Raw genomic sequence first — 22,515 nt, 5'->3', positions numbered from 1 at the left:
CGTCATTGGAGCACGTGTTGGCCGCTGATAACAGCTGTATGTGCTACTAAACTGAGCTCCATTTAGCAGCAGGGGGGATGAAATATTAAAAGCTGTATTTGACCAAATCCTCCCAAGAAAAATGTCAGGTCATATAATTTGTCACCATAAGATCTCATACCACTGTCATGAATGAATATTACTAAGATCAAATGAAAAAAATTATTCATGCTTTTATATCTTCACGCCAAGACTATTGTAATGCCTTATTTACCTGCTTTAATGCTTGAGCTTTAGCTCAGCTTCAGGCTTTGCAGAACTCTCCAGCCAGGCTTCTGATTAAGATCAGACCCACTTGTCATTTCACGTCAGTTCTAGCACCTCGGTTCTGCAATAGTTTGTATTTGGTCCACTGACGGTGTCTCAGATTTTAAAACCGGTCACAAGCATTGCATCATTACAGGAACTCATAAGTATCATAAGGCAATATATATTTTTTGATCGTTTTTGATCTGTTTGGCAATTGTTCTGAGTTGCTATTTTTCCTCTCTCTCTGAGATGTCTAAATACAATTTTCACTGTAACAGAAAATGATAGAAAATGGATTAAATAGTGGTTTCAGTGTAGATTGCACATGGATTTCGGTGAGCTGAGCAGAACTCTTCCAGACTGCTCAAACACATCCATTTGAGCACTTAATCCATATGTCACCTCAGTGACCCAAGATCTGCTGTGGAGGCGATTGTGTAACCATAAGAAAGGTTGCTGGATAAGATGCTTTCTTCTTTTCTCAATAAGGTGGATTGAGAAAGACTCTGGCCTTGTTTTTTTTGGACAGATTTTGTTTGGGAACCTCAGATTGCGTCTTTGCTTTTTGCAGGCGGTTGGGATGAGGGTGAGTACCTACAAGCCATGGTTTTCTGCAGGAAAATAGTGGATTGCTCCCTCTGAGTTAATTGAAGGAGTATGTCAGCATCTTGTTCATCTTGCTGTGGTGAAGAGGCAGCTGAGCTGGAAGGCAAAGTTTTCGATTTACCAGTCCATCTCGGTTCCAACACTCACCTATGGTAATGAGCTGTGGGTAGTGACTGAAAAAATTTGGTCCTGAATACAAGACAAGGAATGACTTTTCTCCATAGGGGCTGGGCTCAGCATTAGAGATGGGGTGAGGTGCTGGGATATATAGGGAGCTCAGAGTAGAGCCGCTGCTCCTTCGGGTCGAAAGAAGCCAGTTCAGCTGGTTCGTGTATCTGATGAGGATGCCTCCTGGGCTTCTTCCTTTGGAGGTTTTCCAGTCCAGGGAGGAGACCCAGAATCTCACTGGAGGGATTACATATCTCATCTGGCCTGGGAAGGCCTTGGGATCCCCCAGGAGGAGCTGGAAAGTGTTACTTGAGAGAAGGATGTATTGCTGCCACCTTTACCCGACCCCAGCTTTTGCAGAATATATGGATGTTGGACTTGTGAAATGTCCACCATACAAGTATTAAGTGCAATATTTCTGTATTTGTTTTTGCCTGGGTGTAGCTGTAAACAGAAGCTATATGCAGAGAAGCTGCCCAACACCAGCATCATCATCCCCTTCCATAACGAGGGCTGGTCGTCGCTGCTGAGGACTGTTCACAGCGTGCTCAACCGCTCTCCTCCACAGCTCATAGCAGAGGTCATCCTGGTCGACGACTTCAGCGACAAAGGTACAGAGCACACAAACTCGTTACTAAACAGAACACACACCTCCACAGATATGTGCAAACAAGTGTGACATTAAAATTATAAATTGTTTAATAGTGGTTGGAAGAGTTACAACATATTTAGTTTGATTCCATGGTAGAATTTACTACATTTGTTTTCAGAGCTTTTGCTCAAATATATTTTTGTGTATTTTGGTGGTATTTTTCTTAGTTTTCCTACCCCGAAAATGTATGGCAGATAAAATGCAAATAAATGCAAATATCAAATGTTGGCACACTGTACAGCAATATGGTAACATTTTGATATTTGATACTTCTGTTCACATTGCTGTATACTTTTCTCATTATTTTCAATGCATTAAATGTGATAATGGTGTGTGTTATAAATTCACCACCAGATGCGAAAAATCTTAAAACACCATGAGGCAGATAAATACATTGATGGAAGGTTGTACCTTACTCTAAACTGAGTGGACCTGAGTTATCTAGCCTTCATATGGGCACTGACTTCTTTTCTAGCAAGTATTTTCTGAGAATGGCAGACATTCCTGGCAGTGCTGACAGGTTAATATGTTCTCCATCCATCAGGGGGCTCAGAGTAAAAATTTCAAGGGATCGCGAATACGAATTTTACTGCCAACAGTAAAATAAAGTTACTGATCAGCATCAAACACACAAGGACTACTTTACCAGGGGCGCCAAATTCTGGCTTTCAAAACTCTTTTGAAGTAGGAACTCCTGAACTCCTTGTCCAGGAGGGTTTTTACAAATTCTCAGTCTGTCTCTAACCTCCTCACCCTCAGATTCACAAAGACAAGCTAAATTGTGCAAGTTCTGTTTCTGAGATATTAGCATGGGAAACATCCACACAGAACAGACTAAACCCAGCTGCTGGGGGAAAAAAAGACTACTATTGGGATTATTGGGAATTTGTTAGATGCTAACTTGACACACTGTCTCTCTGCCACAGAAAGCTTGTAACAAAACTATATAAGTTACACGTTATAAAGATGAAAAAAAAAAAGTAAATGGAAAGTTAAATCAAGGGCAACTGGACTTGATTGAAAGTAAGAGCTCAGTTGCCCTTGATTTAACCCTTCTTGGATATGGCCTGGGTGACTGAGAATCTTCACAGTCAACCTCAATGTGTATTTCTTTCCTCATTTATTCAAAAACATTCTTTTAGAAAATATTGGCAATATTAGATGGGCGGAAAGGTGGTCCAGTGGATATCGCTGTGGTCTCAGCCTTTCTGTGTGGAGTTTGCATGTTCTCCCCGTGTCTGCGTCGGTTCTCTCCGGGTGCTCCGGCTTCCTCCCACCATCCAAAGACATGCAGGCTAGGTTAATGGGTGACCCTAAATTGTCCATAGGTGTAAATGTGAGTATGACTGGTTGTTTGTCTATGTCTGGCCCTGCGATGGACTGGCGACCTGTCCAGAGTGTACCCTGCCTTTTGCCTGACGCCAGCTGGGATTGGCTCCAGCCCCCCACGACCCTGTACGCAGGATAAGCGGTTGACGATGGATGGATGGATGGCAATGCTAGCAGGACCCTAACCCCACTCTTTTACCTGAAAAGAGTCGAGATGTCTGTAACACACAGATGCTATGTAGTTGGTTTAGCAGGATGTCTTTTGGTAGCTATGGAGTGCAGTGATTGGTCATTTAATGATAACTCTTATGAAACAAAAATGACTTTCTTCTGCAATGTGTGCTACTCTGGTCCACGTGGTTTTGTTTGTGTAGCTTTGTGTATTGGTCGTGTGTGTGTGTGTGTGTGTGTTTATGCACACCTGTCTGTGTGTTGTTTTCTCTTTCACTCTCCCTTCACCAGTCCTCTTAAGAAAGTGTTTAATTGCTTGTTAATTAGTGCTCCCTGTCACGGTCCCTCGTTGAAGGATGTGTTTACCTCTCGTATCCACGGTAATGAGGTGTTCCGCTGCCTCAGACTCATTTAGAGGTTAACACCCATCAGAGCTAAGAGACCAAACCTTCCCACTGCTGCTGCAGTGGAGTTGAAACTAAAAATGGAGAAGGTCTTGCTATAATCGTCTAGATAGTAAAACTACAAGACACTTACTTAATCTTATTTCAAATATGTACATGTTGGGTTTGTAAAGCTTCTGAGATTACAAAACTTGTCACACAATTGTTAAAATAATCACTATTAGTCTTGTGATTAGATTAGGCATTGTAATTGTAATTCACATTACAAAATCATAAATATATCATTATCTTGTCATAAATATATCATTATCTTGTATAAATGTTATACATTTCAAATTGATTCAACTTCAGATCACGAGTTTGATGTTGATGTCACCTGATAAGTGATTAAGTGCAAGAGGCTGCAAGGGCTCAAAATGTTATAAATAGGAATGGGACCGCACTTTATCACGTTACCTTGATGACGCTGAAACCTGTTGCACACTATTGTGGGTTTGGGAGTTTTTATTTCACGTTTTTTACTTTCTTTGCAGCCAATGCACTTAAGGGACAGATTGCCGGATTTATATGTATCTTTACACGGCTCTTGCCCTACGGAGTGGACAACAGGTAATTGTCAGTAATTATCGATATTTAACAATAATCTTTCTTTTCCTACATCATCCTTTCCCCTATACCCTGTCACATTCCTGTGAGTGGGAAGCAAAGAACAACTCAGTTGTGTGAAAATAGCCTGGACCCTGTGATGGGTCTGGGTCTGGGTCCTCTGTCGTCAGGATGGATGGGAAACATTACACAGCTGCAGGGAAGGGATTTAACCTCAGCAGGCCGTCTGCTCTAACACTCCCTCTGACTGCCACTGTCCTTTGATAAGAAATGAGTCGGGCTGTAATTAAGGCTTAAGAGACACGAGGACAAAGTGAACTTCAATCGGTTTCTGGTCTCCGGTTGAGTAGCTGATGTTGCAGTGTCGGAGAGCAAATAATCCCGGACGTTGTCTCTGCAGAGTACCACAAATCAATGCTCAGCATTGAACCCTTACGCAATAAATTAGGGAGCAAGTGCATTATAGAGGAGGAGAGAAAAAGTGATTAATTATAGAGTGGTTCAGACTTACAGTGTGGTGCTTAATTTCTGGTTCACACATTAATTTACCAAGCTGAGAAATAATTTCCTGCAAGAACGTAAAAAAAGGTGGTAGATGAGTTATGTGTTCTGGAGCATAAAGAGTCTGTCAGTGTATTTACTGTGCCATCGGGGTGTGTGTGTGTGTGTGATTAGTTTCTTTCTGATGTGCAGTTGGCACCTTGCAGGGCAGCCTCTGCCATCAGTCTATGAATGTGTGTGAACGGGGTGAATGTTACATGTAGTGTAAAGCGCTTTTGGTTGGAAGAGAATAAAGTCGCTGTACATGTACAGTCTATTCACCATTACCATATTTGCATTTGTGTGTCTTGTTGTAGCAGTTGCCTACTCTTTATTTCCCCCTGCTTTCAAAGTTTATTTTTCAGAGTTAAATGAGTGTTGGCTTCCGGGAGGCAACACCTAAAAACAAACAAAAGTGATCAATACACTTAACCTATCTAAGCACAAATAAATTAATAAATCCACACAACCCAAATCACGGTACCTAAGCTCCCATCTTAAAACATTAGTTTACTTTACTTTTATAGAAGAGTGTTCTAAAATAACTGTTGTATTTCTGTTATTGTGTGGTCAATACACTCTACCTGGCAAACTGCCTAATTAGCCGCTTTTAAAATAAATAGTGGACATGTTCTAAAGGATGAAATTAGTCGTTTGTGTTCACATTACCACCACAGTTCAGCACTGATCCTAAAATGTTAGTAATTACACAAAATTAAAACCTTGATGCTAAGTAAAATGTGTTAAAAATGCATCTCCAGAATCTAGGTAGTCCTGCATTCATTTCATTCCAGCTGTTGTTGTTGTAGCCTAACATGGCTAGCTAATTTAACAAGTGATGAAGCCTAAGCAACCAAAAGCATTACATGAATACATGCATACATTTATAAACACACCCTTACTCAACCTTTCAGTGTTGTTGTAGGGTGCTGTATGGAGACATCCTCTTTACCCAGAGTTGAAATAAAGGATCTTTATTCTTAAGCAGCTCGTGATGTAATTCTCATTCATAAAACATAATCAGTCTGTGTGAGTCATTAACGTCCCAGCCCACCCTGACAAAAGGTACTTAACACACACACACACAGACGGTAAGACTCCCCTCCCAGTCAGTTCTGCTGACACTGAGTTACCTCACTGTGCTTTAGTGCATCTACAGAGCCTACAGTCATATCCCCTGTTATATTTAAAACACTTCATTATGCAACATAACTGCTGCTAACAGTTATCCTGAAGCAAATTAACTCATGATGAGGCGATTTTTTTTCGCCTTCAAGGTGAGAAAAATGACACATGTTGTAATTATAGAAATGATCTCCACTTTTATTAATGTGGTTGTTAAAGGATCCCTCCAGTGTTGGTGAAAGTTAGCAATGTTTTCCATATCCGCCCCTCTCTCTCTCTCTCTCTCATAAACCTGCTGTGGGTGTTTGAAGCTGTTTAGACATACAGTGCATGTGTGAAAAAGGGTTGGCCCCCTTCCAGATGTCTTATTTTTTTTGCATGTTTGTCACACTGAAATGTTTCAGATCATCAAACAAATTGAAATATTAGACAAAGATAACACAAGTAAACACAAAATGCAGTTTATAAATTGAGGTTTTTATTGTTAAGGGAAAAAGTGTTTTTGCACCCCCCTGTTAAAACTTAAGTCAACTGTGATACATCACATCTTTGGAAAGCTCATTTGAATTTCTCTAGCAACACCCAGGCTAATCAATAAATTCCTTAAATAGGACCTGCCTGACAAAGTGAAATAGACCAAAAGATCCTCAAAAGCTAGATATCATGCTGCGATTCAAAGAAATTCACGCGAACAATTGAGATTTATCAATCTGGAAAAGGTTATGAAGCCATTTCTAAAGCTTTGGAACCACAGTGAGAGCAATTATCCACAAATGGCGAAAACACGGAACAGTGGTGAACCTTCCCAGCAGCGGCCGGCCGACCACAATTACAAAATTAAGAGCACAGCGACGACTCATCTAAGAGGTCACAAAAAAATCCACAACATCCAAAGAACTGCAGGCTTCACTTTAGTCTAGCTGGCCATTCACAGTGGGTTTGATTCAGGCCTTTTGGTTGTAACAGGTCTGACCCCCCCTTCTCATGTGCACACATTTCTCACTTTTTCTGTCCGTCCTGTTTTATTGACCTGGCTAACAGTAATATGATTATGTAAAGTTCACCATCACCAGGTAAATCCTTTAATTATTTTCTCTACAATACCTAAGCCTACATTAAAAACAGTTTTTTAATATATTCCTGCCTGGCAAAATTGCTTCAGTTGCACTTCAGGTTTAGCTGCCGTCTGTTTCACAGCAAGCTGCAGATGACAAATGTTATTTTTCAGGTCGCAGTGATGTTGGAGAGGTATCATAGCAACAAGAGCCCTAGAGGTGTGGTGGGAGAACTGGCTGTGGGAGTAACCTCTTGTCCTTTCATTCATCACACTACCCATCTATCTATTCACACCTGTAGCTCTTTTTCCTTTGTTTTTTCCTTTATTATTTTTTTTTATATGAAAAAAGTTCACTTTCAGAGTTTTTCCATAGAAGGTGGTTAGTAGCGTAGAGTTATGACATGAATGGGTGCAAACAGTTGAGTTGTGCTGTCATGGTGCAAGTGTTTAATCACAACACCGCACAGCAAGGTTCAGTTGTTTGACGTGTTGGAGGTATGCTAGTCTATTTCTGTTTGTACTATTCCTCCCTGCAGTATTTAATGTAACCTGCCTGACCAAATAGCTCAGAATATGTTCAGATGTGGTTGACTAGAGGTGTTTTTATTTAAGAATAGCAACATTAATGAAGCTCTGCTAACTTGCTGCCCTGCTACCAAGCAGCTCTCCTATTAGTTATGTATTGTGTTCAGTTTGGGTTGAGATTACCATGTACTGGGGTCCATAAATGATCCACTCTTTTGGTTTATTCTGTATAACTTTCGTCTTGTGACACTGACATGTAATCTAATGACCTCAACACTTAACAGAATAAAAAGGAGTCATTCAGTATATAGCTCTGTTGTTGGTGTTTAGCTTAGCTTTTTCACCAGGTTTACACTTCCCTCCATGCAGTTGTTTAGTTGAGGTGATGGGCGAAGCTGGCGAGAATGTAAAATTTATTACTAGATGACAGTGTCAAATTCATCAAGCAGTGTGTATAGACAATAATGGTTCCATGAAACTGGTTTCCATGAAACTATTCACTGCTGTTAAATAAGTGGAAAATCATGAGGCAGCATCTTCATTGTCTTTTTATTCTCAATTTTCACCCTTTGGCAGATTGCTGTATGTCCTCTCCCTCCTTCATGCCATGGCCCTTCAGCGTTGTAAGAGATTAAATAATAAACCCGCTCAGTCCTTCACTTCCCCGTCTCCTTTCCTGCAGGCTTTTACACTTTCTCTCCGTATTTCTGTAGTTATAGGTTTCACTATGGGATCAGTTCACCATGTCTGGGGAGTTTGACCGCCACCATGTTGCCTCTGTGTGTTAGCCCTATATTAACCCTTACCCTAACCTTAACCCTAATATCATTACATTATAAACAAAGGTACTGAGGCAGGATTATTGTCATATTATATTTTGTCAACAACGCCTAACTTTACTAACTAATAAAGCAACCATAACAATTATAACAATATAGTGATTCTCATAGCTTCCCCTCTGCTGTGTAGAGATGGTCACACTGGGTAAATGGTTGCTTGTGTGTCTGGCAGCTTAGCATTGGTGAGTGTGTGCAGTGAAACTGGTGGAGCCCAACTCATTTCACGGATTTATGGCCAGACGGGGCAAGAGAAGTAGCTATAACTTGTCACATACAGAAACAGAAAATAACAGAAAGCCTCTTCCGTCTCCTCATCAGGGAAGAGAAAATAGTGCATGGGAGGCGAGGAGAGGGAACACTGTATATACAATTGTGCGTTACAGGATGTGCCTCCTCGAGTGTCATATGTTCCATCATGTCAGCTTTTCCTGGGATCAGATCAACAAAGCTCCTTAATCTGACACTCACAGATCCACCAGCATCAGTTCAGTCGCTGCAGGGACTCAGTAGTCATTCTGTCAATCCTCACCTCTGTTCCCAGTTCAGCTTGGATTCACAGCAGTTCCAGTGGATTTCAAGGGGAAAAGTACCAAAACATCCATATAAACTACTCCTTTTGTATGTTCAGTGAGTTCCAAATGCTCATCACTTTGCTATTTAGCTATAATGCAGTTAGATGTTTGTATTTGTAGTTTGAGTATAGGTAAAAAAAAGTTTATCATGATAGTGATGAGCTGTGTACAGTATATAGTCATCTTTTGGAGAAAACATGAGTATTTGGAACATATTGCATGTATAAATAAGAACCGAGAGGTGGTTTTGCTGCAGAGTTGTTGTTTTTTTTTTTACAGTGAAACTGGGTTGCTGTTCGGTTTCATTGTAACTGCTGTGAACACTGCTGCAGTCCTCCACAAAGGAAACATGATGCCACCAGGATTCAGTTTTTGATCAGCATGACAAAGAAATGTTCATACTGAAAGTAATTGCAAACCTTTCACTGTCAAAACAGAATGTTCATACTGAATGTCTCAAAGCAATCACTGTTAACATTTTGTCTTCTTTCAATATCCTTTCCTAATTTGTTCTGAATTGTCACTAACTGTGCAAGACTAACACAAATTAAGAATAAATTAAAGCACATTTGTAGGGACCAGTATATGTTAAAGAATTGTCAGAGCTAACTCCATACTTACAAATTATACATACTATATTTAAGCATACAGTAGCTATAAAAAACCTGCATGAACTGAACGAGTTCAGCTTTACAATCCTGACACTGACACACAAAATGCTAATTATTTACACGGATTACATGTATTCAGAAACACGCTGAACAAGGATAAGACAAGAACATATTTAGTCTTAAAGGTTCAGTTTAATATTTAGGAGGATCTATTGACAGAAATGCAATATAATATCTATAACTGTGTCTTCAGTGATGTATAAAGACCTTACATAATGAACTATTGTGTTTTTATTACCTTAGAATGAGCCAATTTTATCAATATACACATGGAAGTTGCCATGTTGCGCTGCCATGTTTCTACAGTAGCTCAGACAGACAAACTGCTCTACAGGGCGCGTTTCGTCACTACGTTGAATACGTCCGTGTGAAGAAGAACCACCATATTATCACATCCAGGATTTTGGTAGCACATGAACAATCACTTTGTGACTTAAGCTTATTAATGAAATCACAATGACAATAAACATTGTGTATAACCATAACTGCGGAAACGTTGTACACAACCACACCTTGACATCTGAGAGCCAACCAGTTTGGGGTTTTGTTCAGGAGCCTGACTCACTTTTTCTCTCAGCGGTACTTGAATACATTTCACTGATTCGCTGTTTCCTTGTCTTTACGCTTGCATATTTTATAGACAATATTAAGGAATCATACTGGTGTCTTTTGGATTCTTTATTCCATTTACTACCGCAAGTGATTTAGAAAGTGTGCTGTAGGCTATTCTGTGATTATAGCTGACAGTTGGTATTAGTCTGTGGTGCGTTTACATGCAGTTGGAACCTCCAGCTTCCATAAAGCGTTTGTTCCATGTTATGTTTCTCATGCCTGAATGTTCAGATCAGTTTGTCTTATTTATTCAAATGTTGTTTGTACAATATGTTTAGTACAAACATATTTATTTAGTTGGGTTTTTACACTGCCGGCCATGTCCATCACCTTTACTTTCTTTCTTATGTGCTTTGTTTATTTCTTTGTTAGAATTACAATTACATAGTATCAGAATAATGCCAATCAGAAAATAGCTCAGTCAGAATAAAAATCTCTCATGTGTAAACCCCTATTAATTGGTCTGATTACTTTTTATTTTCTGAGTATATTTTATTTTAGTTGATTGCTGTATCACCCTAAATTCATTCAGATTAAGACATTACAATTTTTAGGTCAAAGTGTTTCAATCACTGTGGAGCAATTACTTTCTGTCCATGACTTATTTGACAGGTACAGTAAGAATTCAATTAGAGAGTAAGAGGAAAAAAAGATTCTTCTTAATTCACATGTAGCCTATGTGCAACTTAAGAACAAATGCATACAAGTGTTTTTTGTATGTCCAATGTTCCCTTGGAAGACACATTATTATCAATTATCAATATAATTCAGTTCAATGGGGCTTTATTGGCATGGGAAACAGACGTTTACATTGCCAAAGCAAGTCTGAAATAAAAACAACATTCTCTGCCAATGTCCCTTTTTATAACTTCCAAGTGAAAACAAACTTTGAATGGGGATCTACATATCTCATTCATATAATATTGGCAACCACTTTTGCTAAACAAATTTTTACAAACTAAATTAACTTCTTTTTCCAGGAGATTTTGAATCACAGAGTGCTGAGGGTTCTCTCACTTTCTTACTGCAGCAGTAATATATTCAGTTGCTTCAGTAGAAAGCACTGCAGGAAAACCAAGTTCCTCTTTGCCCGTGGTGGGGTGTTAGGTTTAGGTGAAAACCCTAATTAATGCTTACACACTGCTGTGACTTTATTCCATTATTTTATTCAGCTCTAGTGTAAATACTTTTGTTGCATTTGTCAATAACATTGATTTTAATTCAGAATGAAAAAGACTTGTGTCATGTAATTACAGCCAGTAGCAGAGCCTGTATTTACTCAGTGGGACCACACTGCACTATCAGCTACTCTGTGATGGAAACCTGCCATTGGCAGATTGATCGTCCAATTACTTTCCTACTTTCTGCTCCCGATGGGATCAGCTGAACAAATGGCTGCAATACTTCATTTCAAATAAAGGGTGGCCTTACTTTGCTCTTACGCAGAATGACTTTTGATTTATTTCCTGGCAGATGTAGAAGTGTTTTGGTGGTCAGACAGCACGGCTCCCAGCAGACATCATCACAGCCTCCAAACTGGAGCCACCACAGAGCTGACCACAAGAGGTCTACTGCTAATTGTGCAAAAATATGTCATTGTGTGCAAAAGTATTGTAACCTATGCCAGTGGTGGTGCACAGTGCTGCCAACCACAGAAACTTTGATTGAAGCCACAGACATGTTTGCACCTACTCTTATCTGCTCTTATGGTGAGAATAAAGTAGTGAAAACAGCCATTTTCAAAATGAAAGTCAAACAATGCTACTCTCTGTGTGTCAGAATGGCCATGAAATCAAGAGAACAGTAACTGTTGATGTTTACTGCCATGCTGTTATTTTTATACCACACTGTGAACGCAACATAAGAGAACAATGAAACCAATGGAGTTTGAGTGCTGAGATGTCTTTGTATCATATTTCTGCCATGTTTTAGACAATTTGTCTTGTGAGTGTCTGTATTTATATTTGTTTTAAGATGTTTCAAAATCTGGTTTCTTGTGTTATTTCCATGAGACTTTGATTTGATTAAAGAAAGCTAATAGAGTGCCTAAAATGTAAAAGTGTCATCCTCTGGGGACGGCCATTACATTTTGACATTTTGTATTTTGTTTTATTATGTTTTGGCTTCATGGTGGTCCCAGAGAAAATGTTATAAAACTAAAACCATTAGAATGCATCCTCTGGAGACTAAGAATATCTACTGCTGCTTGTGATTAGCAGATGAAAGGCAGGTGTCATCCCTGTTGACCATGAATATTCACAGCAAATCTCATAGCAAGTTAATTTCTTTTAATAGGAGTTTGTCTGGGTGGAGGAACCGCGGCTATTGGCTCGTGGTCTCAACATTTGTTAATGAGTTCTTGTGATCATCATTCACTCTCACATATAACTCGATGTGCCGTTTCAAATTGGTTGCCGCTATGACGGACGTTTTTTTTTCGTTCACCAGAAACAAAAGCATGTTTAGAGAGCTTGTTCTTGCACAATACTGCTGACAGACCTACTCAACAACTGACATCACCATCCTTTAGCTATGCCCATTTGCAGGCAAAGACTGGTGCATCTGCTACTGGCCTGCGTAGAAATAAACATACTTACTGTAAACACTGTAAGTTTCTAATCTGTACTTAATGGACTGATTTAATTTCAGGACACTTTTATTAATGATTTAGTTACTCTGGCTGCTTGAGAAAGCTGCTGTCAGCAGTGTAGAGTTACTTTGAACAGTCTTATCAACACCAGCAGCCTAACCATCTGCATGATGGAGAGGTGGAGAGAGGAAGCGGAGTTGATGAGGAGATAGGAGACAAAGTTCTGCATGTTTATTCATTCATGTCAGTGTGTGTGTGTGTGTGTGTGTGTGTGTGTGTGTGTGTGTGTGTGTGTGTGTGTGTGTGTGTGACTGAGGGTGTATGGAGATAATGAGGTAATGGCGCTTAGTGAAGTGTGACGGAGAGACGAGGGAGAGAGCGATATGAGGAGGGAGGTTGAGACGGAGATAGACGACAGAGGACAAAAGGAGCTAATTAAGTGTTGCCATTTAGAGATGTTGAGCCATCAGTGGGAGCTGATCGATTCAAACGTCTTTCTGAAGAGCAGAAAACCAGAGGAGTCCCGTTTACTGTGAGGACAAAATAAAAATTGCTTTGCTAATGTATGCATTGGCCTCTGCATTAAGCTATAACCTACAAAATGTAGTCTGGAACTTCATTTAAAAGCCACTTAACAAATTCACCTGTCTCTGATCCAGTCTTCAGTGTATTTTAACTGCATATTGTAACAGGAACAAGGAAGTGAATTTAAGCAACACATTTATATTTTCCAATTTTCTCTTTTAAGTGAACTGTGATTTTATCTGTCCACTATGAAAAAAATCATTAGAAAAATGTTGCAGAACATTTTAAAAGCTATTTGATGAGATGATCTGACCCCGTTTCGGGGTAAAGGAGTGTGGTAAATCAGCACTGGTGCAGACTAGCTGTCAAATTATTTATGCTAACTTCCTACTTCCTTGTTTGATACAACCCTTGATATGGTGAGTTTTTTGAGTGTTTTTGAAAGAGCGCCCTCAGCTGGGCCAGTTTTCTTCAAGTCCTGTCGCACACTTATATTATTTTTACAATAAAACTATTCAAATAGGCAAATAGAATAGAATACATGTTTACTGGAAATCCGGAGCTGGTCAATCTGTGTAATAAATTTATATTTATATTTAAACAGCGTTTTTTTTAATGTTGCTAGGCAACCAACAAATCAGCTGTCCTGTCAGTCTATTCAAAGATTATAGCGCCAGCGATCTGTAATCTTTGGCTTGCAGCTAAGTAATAACTGTCATATTAGCAGAAACTTGATAACAACTCACAGGTCTGTGTCTTTTGTGGCTAAAAACATCTTCTTTAAAAAAAACAGACAAACGGAAATCGCCTGCTCTGGCATTGTTTTGAGGGTGAGAGGTGTACAAACACGTAGGAGATAGGGAAACGGTGATCCGTGTGGGCACATGAGACCCTCAGAAAGAGGAGACACGGCTGGTAGTAGCCTACCAGTTGATCCAGGTTCTTCGTCTAATGATGGTCGGTTTAAGGCTTAGGCCTATTTTAGGATGAGTCAGGGACAGACTGTTGCTGTCTCCGGACAATCCAAGCAACTGTAGACTTCCATCAGCACAACTGAGGGCCCTTCTCTCCATTTATTAAGCCTCAAATATACCCTGGAGCAGGGACGGACAGCTGCAGACCCCGCGGACTACTTCTGTTTATACAACCTTCTGCAGTCAGCTTGGCGGACACGTTCCACATATGCGCAGTAGATTGGTTGTTGCCCTGGAAGCACTAGTCGCCGCGCGGACCTGGCGCAGACTTGTCCGCAGACATATTTTCAAAAGGGGTTGGACTGCCAGAAAGGTTAAGAACCCCTGCACTAAAACATTGTCTGACTGTTTCAAGGTTAAGAGACAGTACATGTACAGTTGTTAGTGGACAAAGTCATACAAAAATGCTTTTAGCAGTACATTACATTAGGCTTATATAAAGTCACTCAGGTTGCTTGTTCAACCCCTCACTCTAACAGTAATTGTAGTAAGTAAACCATAAAAAGTATTTCTTCCTCTATGGTTCATTGTCTTGTTTTTGTTTTTTGCTCATGCATATTTATTTGATATGCAGTTTTAGAAAGAGCTTATATTTAGAAATTCAGCAAACAACAGGGATTTAATTATCTGCTGGTCTGAACCCAGGAGTATGATGTGAGCGCAAATCTATCAGTAAAACAGTAATTTAGCTGAATTTCTGAGATATTTAGGGACAGCATCTCCTGTTTTTTTTTAAGTGTGATGTTTGACACATTCCAGGTGGGTTGCACAACACATTTGTTTAACACATATCAGAAGAGCTCAGTGCTAACCCCACAGGGCCCGGAGCTTTACAGAGCTTAACACATGGATTGAGTAAGTAGTAAGTGTGACATAGAATATGTACAGGTGTGGCTGCAGGTCTCCTTTCAAACAGAGTTGGAACCTCCAAAATAAAACCATCCACTCAAAGAATGAGATCAAATTCCCCACCAACTGCTTAGTTTACATATTCACAAGTTTATTTATAGACTTGCATCAAGACATCTTTTATCATTTTTCTTTCTTTTTTTCACCTTAGCCTGCCTGTCCCTCTTTTTTTCCAAAATCAGAATGATATTTAATGAGAGAATTTGTCTTCTCATTAAAGTAATTTATTTCAGAAGCATTTTTGTTATATTTGTTGGCATTATCTTATTATGCAGGACTATAGTAAGCACAGCCAATAATTGGACTGAATGAAATGATTGGCTGGCCTACCTACATAAAATGTGTTTTGGGGGAGTGGCTTTGGAGGGAGGACGAGGTGAAAGGCAGAGGTGGAATTTTGCTCTCTTGCTAATTCTCCAACGTTGTCTACCCCAGCTTTAAGACAAGCCTTCACTTTCTCCGACACCTTGAAAAACAAACCACAAAACAGAATTTAAAAATGTCTTCTTGTCACATTGCACATCCTTATATCAAAGATTTCTCTCTGTCTGTCTTCTGTCCTTATTGCAGGTTTCCTTTGTTGGTTCTCCCTGTTTTAATATTGAACGTAAGCAGTTGTTCTGTGAGGTAACAGGTATGAAATTGTGTAACTTGAACACAACTTCAGCCACCATTGTCGGCCCTGTGTTTTGTCTGCTAGCTTTTTTTATTTTATTTCTGCCTTTAGTTTCTGCTGTGTCATAGTGTAACAGCTATATTGTTTAGAGTTACCGTCTTTCTGAGCTCACTGCTTCAGCTGTTTGCTCATTAATTTTAAGGGGAAATAAAACTACATTTGATAGAGTAAGTGTACATATTGGTTTAACTTCCTTGTTGTGATTCTGTCAGTGTTTTTCTTGGACAGAATCTGTAGTAGGCCTAGCTGCCAAGGAGTCAAGGTGTTCAGATTTGGTTGCCTCAGGACTGTATTTCCACTTTTGCAGATGATGTAGTTCTACTGGCTTCATCGACCTGTAACCTCAAGCACACATTGGGGCATTTTACAGTCCAATGTAAAGCTAAATGTGTACTCTGCTGGAGGTTACAGGCAGTCTCTTCAAATACGGCGGTACGTAGCGATTTGCCCACTTTGGGTTGGGAATTATTTGCTGCTTAAGATATTTAAATATCTTGTTCATGACAACTGTAAGATGGAGCGTGAGAATGATGGATTGATTAATGCAACATCCGCAGTAACGTTGCTGAGCATCACTGGTTTGTCGTGTACCCGTAACGTTCCTGTGCATCCTGTCCCCTAACAGTACAGCAAACACTGACCAACAACACGCTCAGTCACTCCCCCAAGAACCCTGTTTTTAATGATAGCAGAAAAATTCAATCTGGCACAGGAAGAAAACTGACAAAGTGTGATGGAGTTCACAAGGGCATTGGAATATTTTGCTGATGGAAGAAACGAGCAGCTCCAGTCTTTGGTGGTGTGCCAGTGCATCTTGGGATTAATCCACCACCCTGGCAACAGAGCTCAGCGTGCCATGTTGGATCCACTGTGTCTCAACGCTAATTGAATTTTAAAAAATGCATTAGGGAAGATGTTGCTGGTGGTATCTGTGGTGGAAACGTGTGTGTGTGTGTATATGTGCACATATTTTATTGTGTGTGAGTTTGTGTTCATATCACGCAGAAAGACAACTTCAGACAGAAAATCAGCTTATATCACATTTGACAATAGTCAGCATGGTTTAACACATTTATTAAATGTAAAGACACCAAAAAATAGATTTTGTTGTTACAAAAATAGATTTAGTTGTTAAGTGTTAGTACTTAAAAGAGATGATATAAATTAAAAAGAATTTATTTATTCAACACATTTGATAAATTAGTTAAACATTTGTTTAAGCTGCATATAGTAACTCTTATGAGTAAATTAGGTATGAGGACTTGTAATTTCCAGAAGGGTAGCTGTGTTGCAGTGGTTTAAGTGAATCAATTCTAGATATAGGTCTAAATACCTCAGTATGACATATGGCTACATTGAGTATTTAGTCTTGGAATTGCATTTTTTTTGCATCTGCATACCATAAGTCATACTTCATCAACAAATAAACACATTTATGCTATATTGGAAACAAATGGACTGATTTAAAAAAAGAATTTACATAAAGAAAGATACACTACACATCCACACCAGTATAATTGACATGCTAAATAGGGTTAGGTCACCATTTATTAATTTTCTAATAGTCGTAGAATTATATTGTGTTGTCTTAAAAACACATTTTCCTCAAAGAATAGCCTAATATTTCAAAGTGACTCTCAAATGCTATTTTTGCTTAAAATGCCAATGCTAAGAGGGACATGTTGCAGTTAAGGTGCTTGTGATGCAGTGAAAGACCTGCACTGACTAACAATTCCGTCAACAGGTGTGATTTCAGTTCATGGGACATGCATCAAAGTAATACAAGCATAAGCTACAAATGTATGTACATTTTATCGATGACATTTTAAATGCACACACTTTGAAAAGAGCCTGAGGCCAACTGCTGAGTCTTTCATATGCTAGCTGTTAATTCATGTTTGAGTACGCCCCCACGTGAGCAGATGAAAGAAGGCCTGGCTGTTCCAGCACCATCCACAGGAGAAATAAGAGTGACGGACTGCAGGGAGGTAGAAAAATAGAAAGGGATGGATGGTATAGTGGGAGTTCAGGAGGATTCTAGTCTGTGCTGAATAAATGGTCTGGATATTTATCACCAGCCTGGTTTGATTCATCCCTCTGCTCCACACTGTGAAATGACCCCAACATCCACGACACCTCAGCCCTGCAATCAAATCCGCTTCACATTCTAATAAAGACTAATGTGTTTTCCGACATCAGTTCGCTCTCATTAGCGTGATTAATTGCATCCTTGCTTTCAGTAAACAGTATGAGCTGTATTCCAATTTATTCAGTGAAAATTAACCAATCATAATTAAATACTCTGATTTTTCTCCCTCACCTTATCCCATACAAGTTCACTTTGCACACGGGGCGAATGTCCGTTGATTAATTTTGTCTTGCTTCCTGTCGTTAGCAGGATGATGTAAGCGTCACTGGGTGTAGGGTGAGTGTTTATAAAGAGCCAGAGCCATGCTCGTAATGGTCAGTTTTAATGGGTTGATTTATTGCAGGAGCAGGGAGGACAGCTCGCCTTTTCCTCACAGTTTGACGCAGACCTTACAGAGCCCTTCTGCCCTTATTGCAATGTCACTCTTTACAGCGTGTAGGTCAGCTGCTGTGCAACACAATAAACACAGGAAGTGAAAATAAAGATGGCTGACCTTCACTGGAGTCGGACAGAATCTGGAAAGAGAGACAAAGATGTCACATTTTCAGACATACAAGTCTGAAAATTGGAGATGGAGGGATTAGATTTGGGATTTTGTGTGATGGGGTGATATAGAAGGAGACGGTAGCGGATTAAAAAAAAGAGTGATGGCTTTCAACAGCATCACAAACACTCAGCTTGAAGGGATCAGGATGAGGTGAGAGTTATTTGTAGAACCGATCACTGTATTGAAGCCTTGTTTCAGTGTCAAACACCTCTGTCTTCATGCAGCACAGTGGACCCTGTGATTACAAATAGGTGTAGCATCTGAACTGAGTGAGTGTATGTATCTCTTCTGCTTCAACATCACACCTCTTTTTGAGCCATAACTCAAGGAATCAAACTAGAACACAAATGTCATACAGACAGTGCTGTGATCAGTGTTACGTTTTTACATTTTTATAGAGCAAGCAGTGCGTCTTTGATGTCTGTCAGGAATCTGTTTGACTTTTTCTTTAGCATCGAAAGTTATCCAGTTGGTAGCTGTCTGTGCATCCATGGTTACAGTGCAAACAGAAAATCTTCGTAGCTTAGCTAGGTTTGACACATTAGTTTTAGTTGTTCAATTCTTCACCACAAAAGTCCAGTCGATTACTGCTATTGTATTGATCAGGCTATCAAATAAATAAATTGCCCATGAGTCTGAATATGAGTATGAATTGTTGTGTGTGTGTGTGTATATATATATATATATATATATATATATATATATATATATATATGGTATTGCTGTAGTAAGGGAATCCAAACCCTGTGTCCTGTATGTGGGTATAAGATGGATGGATGGAAAGACCGGTGGAAAAGGACTATAGATGTTCAAACCAGTACTACTACAACTACTACTGAGCTACCCTAAAATGTTGAGGCAAATTAAAAAAGACAAATTAGCACCTAAGAGAAAAGCACATCAATAGCAAAATAAAGCATGCATACATGTCATCACTTACAAGCAGTAATTGTAACAGAGAGAAAAGTTCATCATTCTTGTCACATCCTTTCTCTTGCTGTTGTAGGTGTTTTATGTTTCTCTGTGACAAGAAGTACAGTTTAATTCATAATGGGTGAAGACATAAAGAATAAACAGAGAGGACAGATGGGGAGTAAGGATAATAGGATGGATGGAAGGATGGAAACAAAAAGGCCTGGCTCTGTGGAGTTTAGAGAATATTCATTTTTCAGTTTGCACTTTTCATCTCTGTCTCTTCCCTGTCATTTTTAACGTTGTTCAGCCATTCTTTATACTCTCCCTCCCTCACAATATCATAGAAAAAACAAACAATTATTTTTCCTGCTGCAGGTCATCTGCATATATATTGAAAAGGCAGCCTTTCAGAGCACTTGCTTTATCCGTTTCTCTTAGTCTCTGTCAACCTCAGCTCTGCAGTTGGCATGAAAGTAAAAGTTTCCAGTAGATGAAGTTAAAAGGTCAACTTTTCAAGTTCTCATAGTCTCTCTCTCTCTGCTCCCATCAACAGGCAGTATTATGTTTTTTTGTAAAGAAGCTGTCAAAGTTATATTTCATCTTTTTACTGCTTCAGGATTGATTTCTTTTCAAACCACTGAGAGCACTCAGGTCTCGCACTCTTATCCGCAAGGATGAGTTTTTAGTATAAAATTCTACATCCTCCAAAAAAACACATGTGGAGGCTGCAACATCCTTCATTATTGGGACACGGTAGGTTTAGAATAAGGATATTGAGTTTAGATACTGTGGAAACCTTCATGTGCAAACTTACCAAATAAATTGCAGTGGAGAAACAACCATTATCAGAAAATAACATACATTACATAAAGCTTTATATCTGCAAACAGAGAACAATATCTCTTCTACCAAGTTCTACTAAAATCTGCCGCAATTAAACTAGGGAGTTTATGATCATCCAAGCAAAAGTCAGGATGGATGAAGGATATTTTAATAATCATCATATAAAGAGCAATAAAACATCAAATGGAAATGTCTTCAGGGTCATCTAAATCACATAACAAAAACAGCCTTTCCTCCTCAGAGAGACCATTAAATCAACCTGCCTACGACTAATGGTAGCTGTGCTTTACTTGATTGCAGTGATGGATGTGATTTGATTACAGTGGCAGTCAAAGGGCCCAGGGTTGTCCTACAAAATGAACTGTCCATCCACCTGACACTGCTGCTTTGGGTTATAATGTGCTAGAACTTTTGTTTACTTGTTACAGTTTGGCTAGAAGGAGGCCTGCAGCATTGGTTGGGGATGACAGGTTCACTATGATAATTTAAGACTGTTAAACTTACTCTGCAAGAACTGGTAATTTTTCAGGAAAAAAAGTTCACATATGTTGCAAGATAATGGACAATTAGCTGGTTATTAGACCTCAAGAGAATATGCAATTGTAGAGGCATGGTACACCTTGGACAGGCAGCCAGTCTCTCACTGGGCTATTCTATTTGTCCTAAATGTCCACACTGCTATCATAAAATGTAGTTGCAGAAAACTAGTTTGATCTATTCAAAATGTGTCAGTGTCTTGCAAATAAAATATCTTTTGCTGTTGGTCCTCATGAAACATGAAAACAGTTAGTATGCTCTCACTCCAAGATCAAGGAGATTGCAAGTTATAGTGGGTGAACATACTGTATGCCTCACAAATCCTCTAAACTACAAAAGTAGTGATTTTATGAAAGTAAAATAGCAAAACTATGCAACTGAATACAATCAGTTGCATCTAGTGGTGATTTTGGAGTATTAAAATATCAATGAAGATGAGACTCTCAGGTGTTTAGTTTTGAAAACTGCTTTTTTTGGGTTTCTTATTGGAGAAAAATTAAATTCAGACAAACTGGCCATGTTCATCTCCATGTGCCTGAAGGTCCCTTCTCTGTTGGTTGTTGCTGAAGTAAATGGACAATGCAAATGACCACTTAACAAAATAACTCTTGACAGCACTGAATATGGGATCGATGATCTCACTCTATTCCTGTATCTCCTCCTTCCTCCATGACCCTCTGTGCAGAGCACCTAAAGGTGCCACTGGAGGAGTATATGATTCGGATGCCAAAGGTTCGTATCCTGAGGACCAAGAAGAGGGAGGGGCTGATCAGGACTCGCCTGCTTGGAGCCGCCACTGCTAAAGGAGAAGTTATCACATTCCTGGATTCCCATTGTGAGGCCAACTTCAACTGGCTGCCTCCGCTGCTGGGTGAGGAAGACAAAGTCTCACACACACACACACACACACACACACATACATGTCTATACTTGTGAGGGCCTTCACTAAAATTATACAGATAGTCTTAACCCGTAGCCATAACCATAACTTTAAAAGTCTTAAAACATCAAATTTCCACTTGAAGAAGTTATACCCTGTATAGAACAGCGCAGACATGCTGAATTTACATAACAATCAGATACAGATAGCACTGAAACGTTGTGTTAAACAGGCCCTGAGCGGAAGACCATACAGTTAATTATCAAGCTGCGGCCTCTGCACGCAAACACACGTGGACGTGCACCCACACACAGCGGCCAGCGCAGAGATAGGCTGCGTTGGAGACGGCGAGGTGAAGGTAATTACTCGAGTTGGCGACAGCTACCCTCGTTACTGTAGTACGTGCAATAGAACCTTCCGAGTAAAAGACAATTCTTATCGATACATCTGTTTAAAAAGCACAACATGTAGAAGTTATTTGTCCACATCTCTCATCCACACACCTTGCTAAATCTAGCTTGGCAATAGCTAGATGTTCAACCAGTTACATGAAAGCTGTCTGGAATTTAACTGTTTAGCTTCTATTGCCATGTAGCTTCAAACTGGCACGTGGTTACCTGCAGTGATCACAGCAGAGACAGAGGGAAGGAGGACAGGAGGAAGAACTGATGCCATATGCAATGCGCTGTCTCCTTCTGAAACAGTGAAAAATATCCAAAACCATTTTGTTTGGCTCTAACTGCCTGCACTGCGTCTGTGTGGCTCTATGATGCCCAGAGTGCAACAACAGCAGCAGTGCATGTTA

The 22,515-nt window shown here is 39.6% G+C and overlaps 1 protein-coding gene across 1 annotated transcript in view; it reads left to right on the top strand.

The window, feature by feature from the left end:
* LOC119895160 (polypeptide N-acetylgalactosaminyltransferase 10-like) overlaps positions 1-22,515 on the top strand; it is an 82,808-nt gene that overhangs the window by 20,114 nt on the left and 40,179 nt on the right. Inside the window, exons 4-5 of the mRNA XM_038708062.1 lie at positions 1,507-1,673; positions 21,516-21,701. Of these exons, the coding sequence (XP_038563990.1) occupies positions 1,507-1,673; positions 21,516-21,701 (353 nt within the window). The remainder of the gene's footprint in view (positions 1-1,506; positions 1,674-21,515; positions 21,702-22,515) is intronic.

This window comes from Micropterus salmoides, unplaced genomic scaffold, assembly GCF_014851395.1.
Source record: "Micropterus salmoides isolate LMB-PRFRI ecotype aquatic unplaced genomic scaffold, ASM1485139v1 Ms_hic_scaffold_9, whole genome shotgun sequence".
NCBI lineage: Eukaryota > Metazoa > Chordata > Actinopteri > Centrarchiformes > Centrarchidae > Micropterus > Micropterus salmoides.
This window is presented reverse-complemented; position numbering and strand designations above follow the sequence as displayed.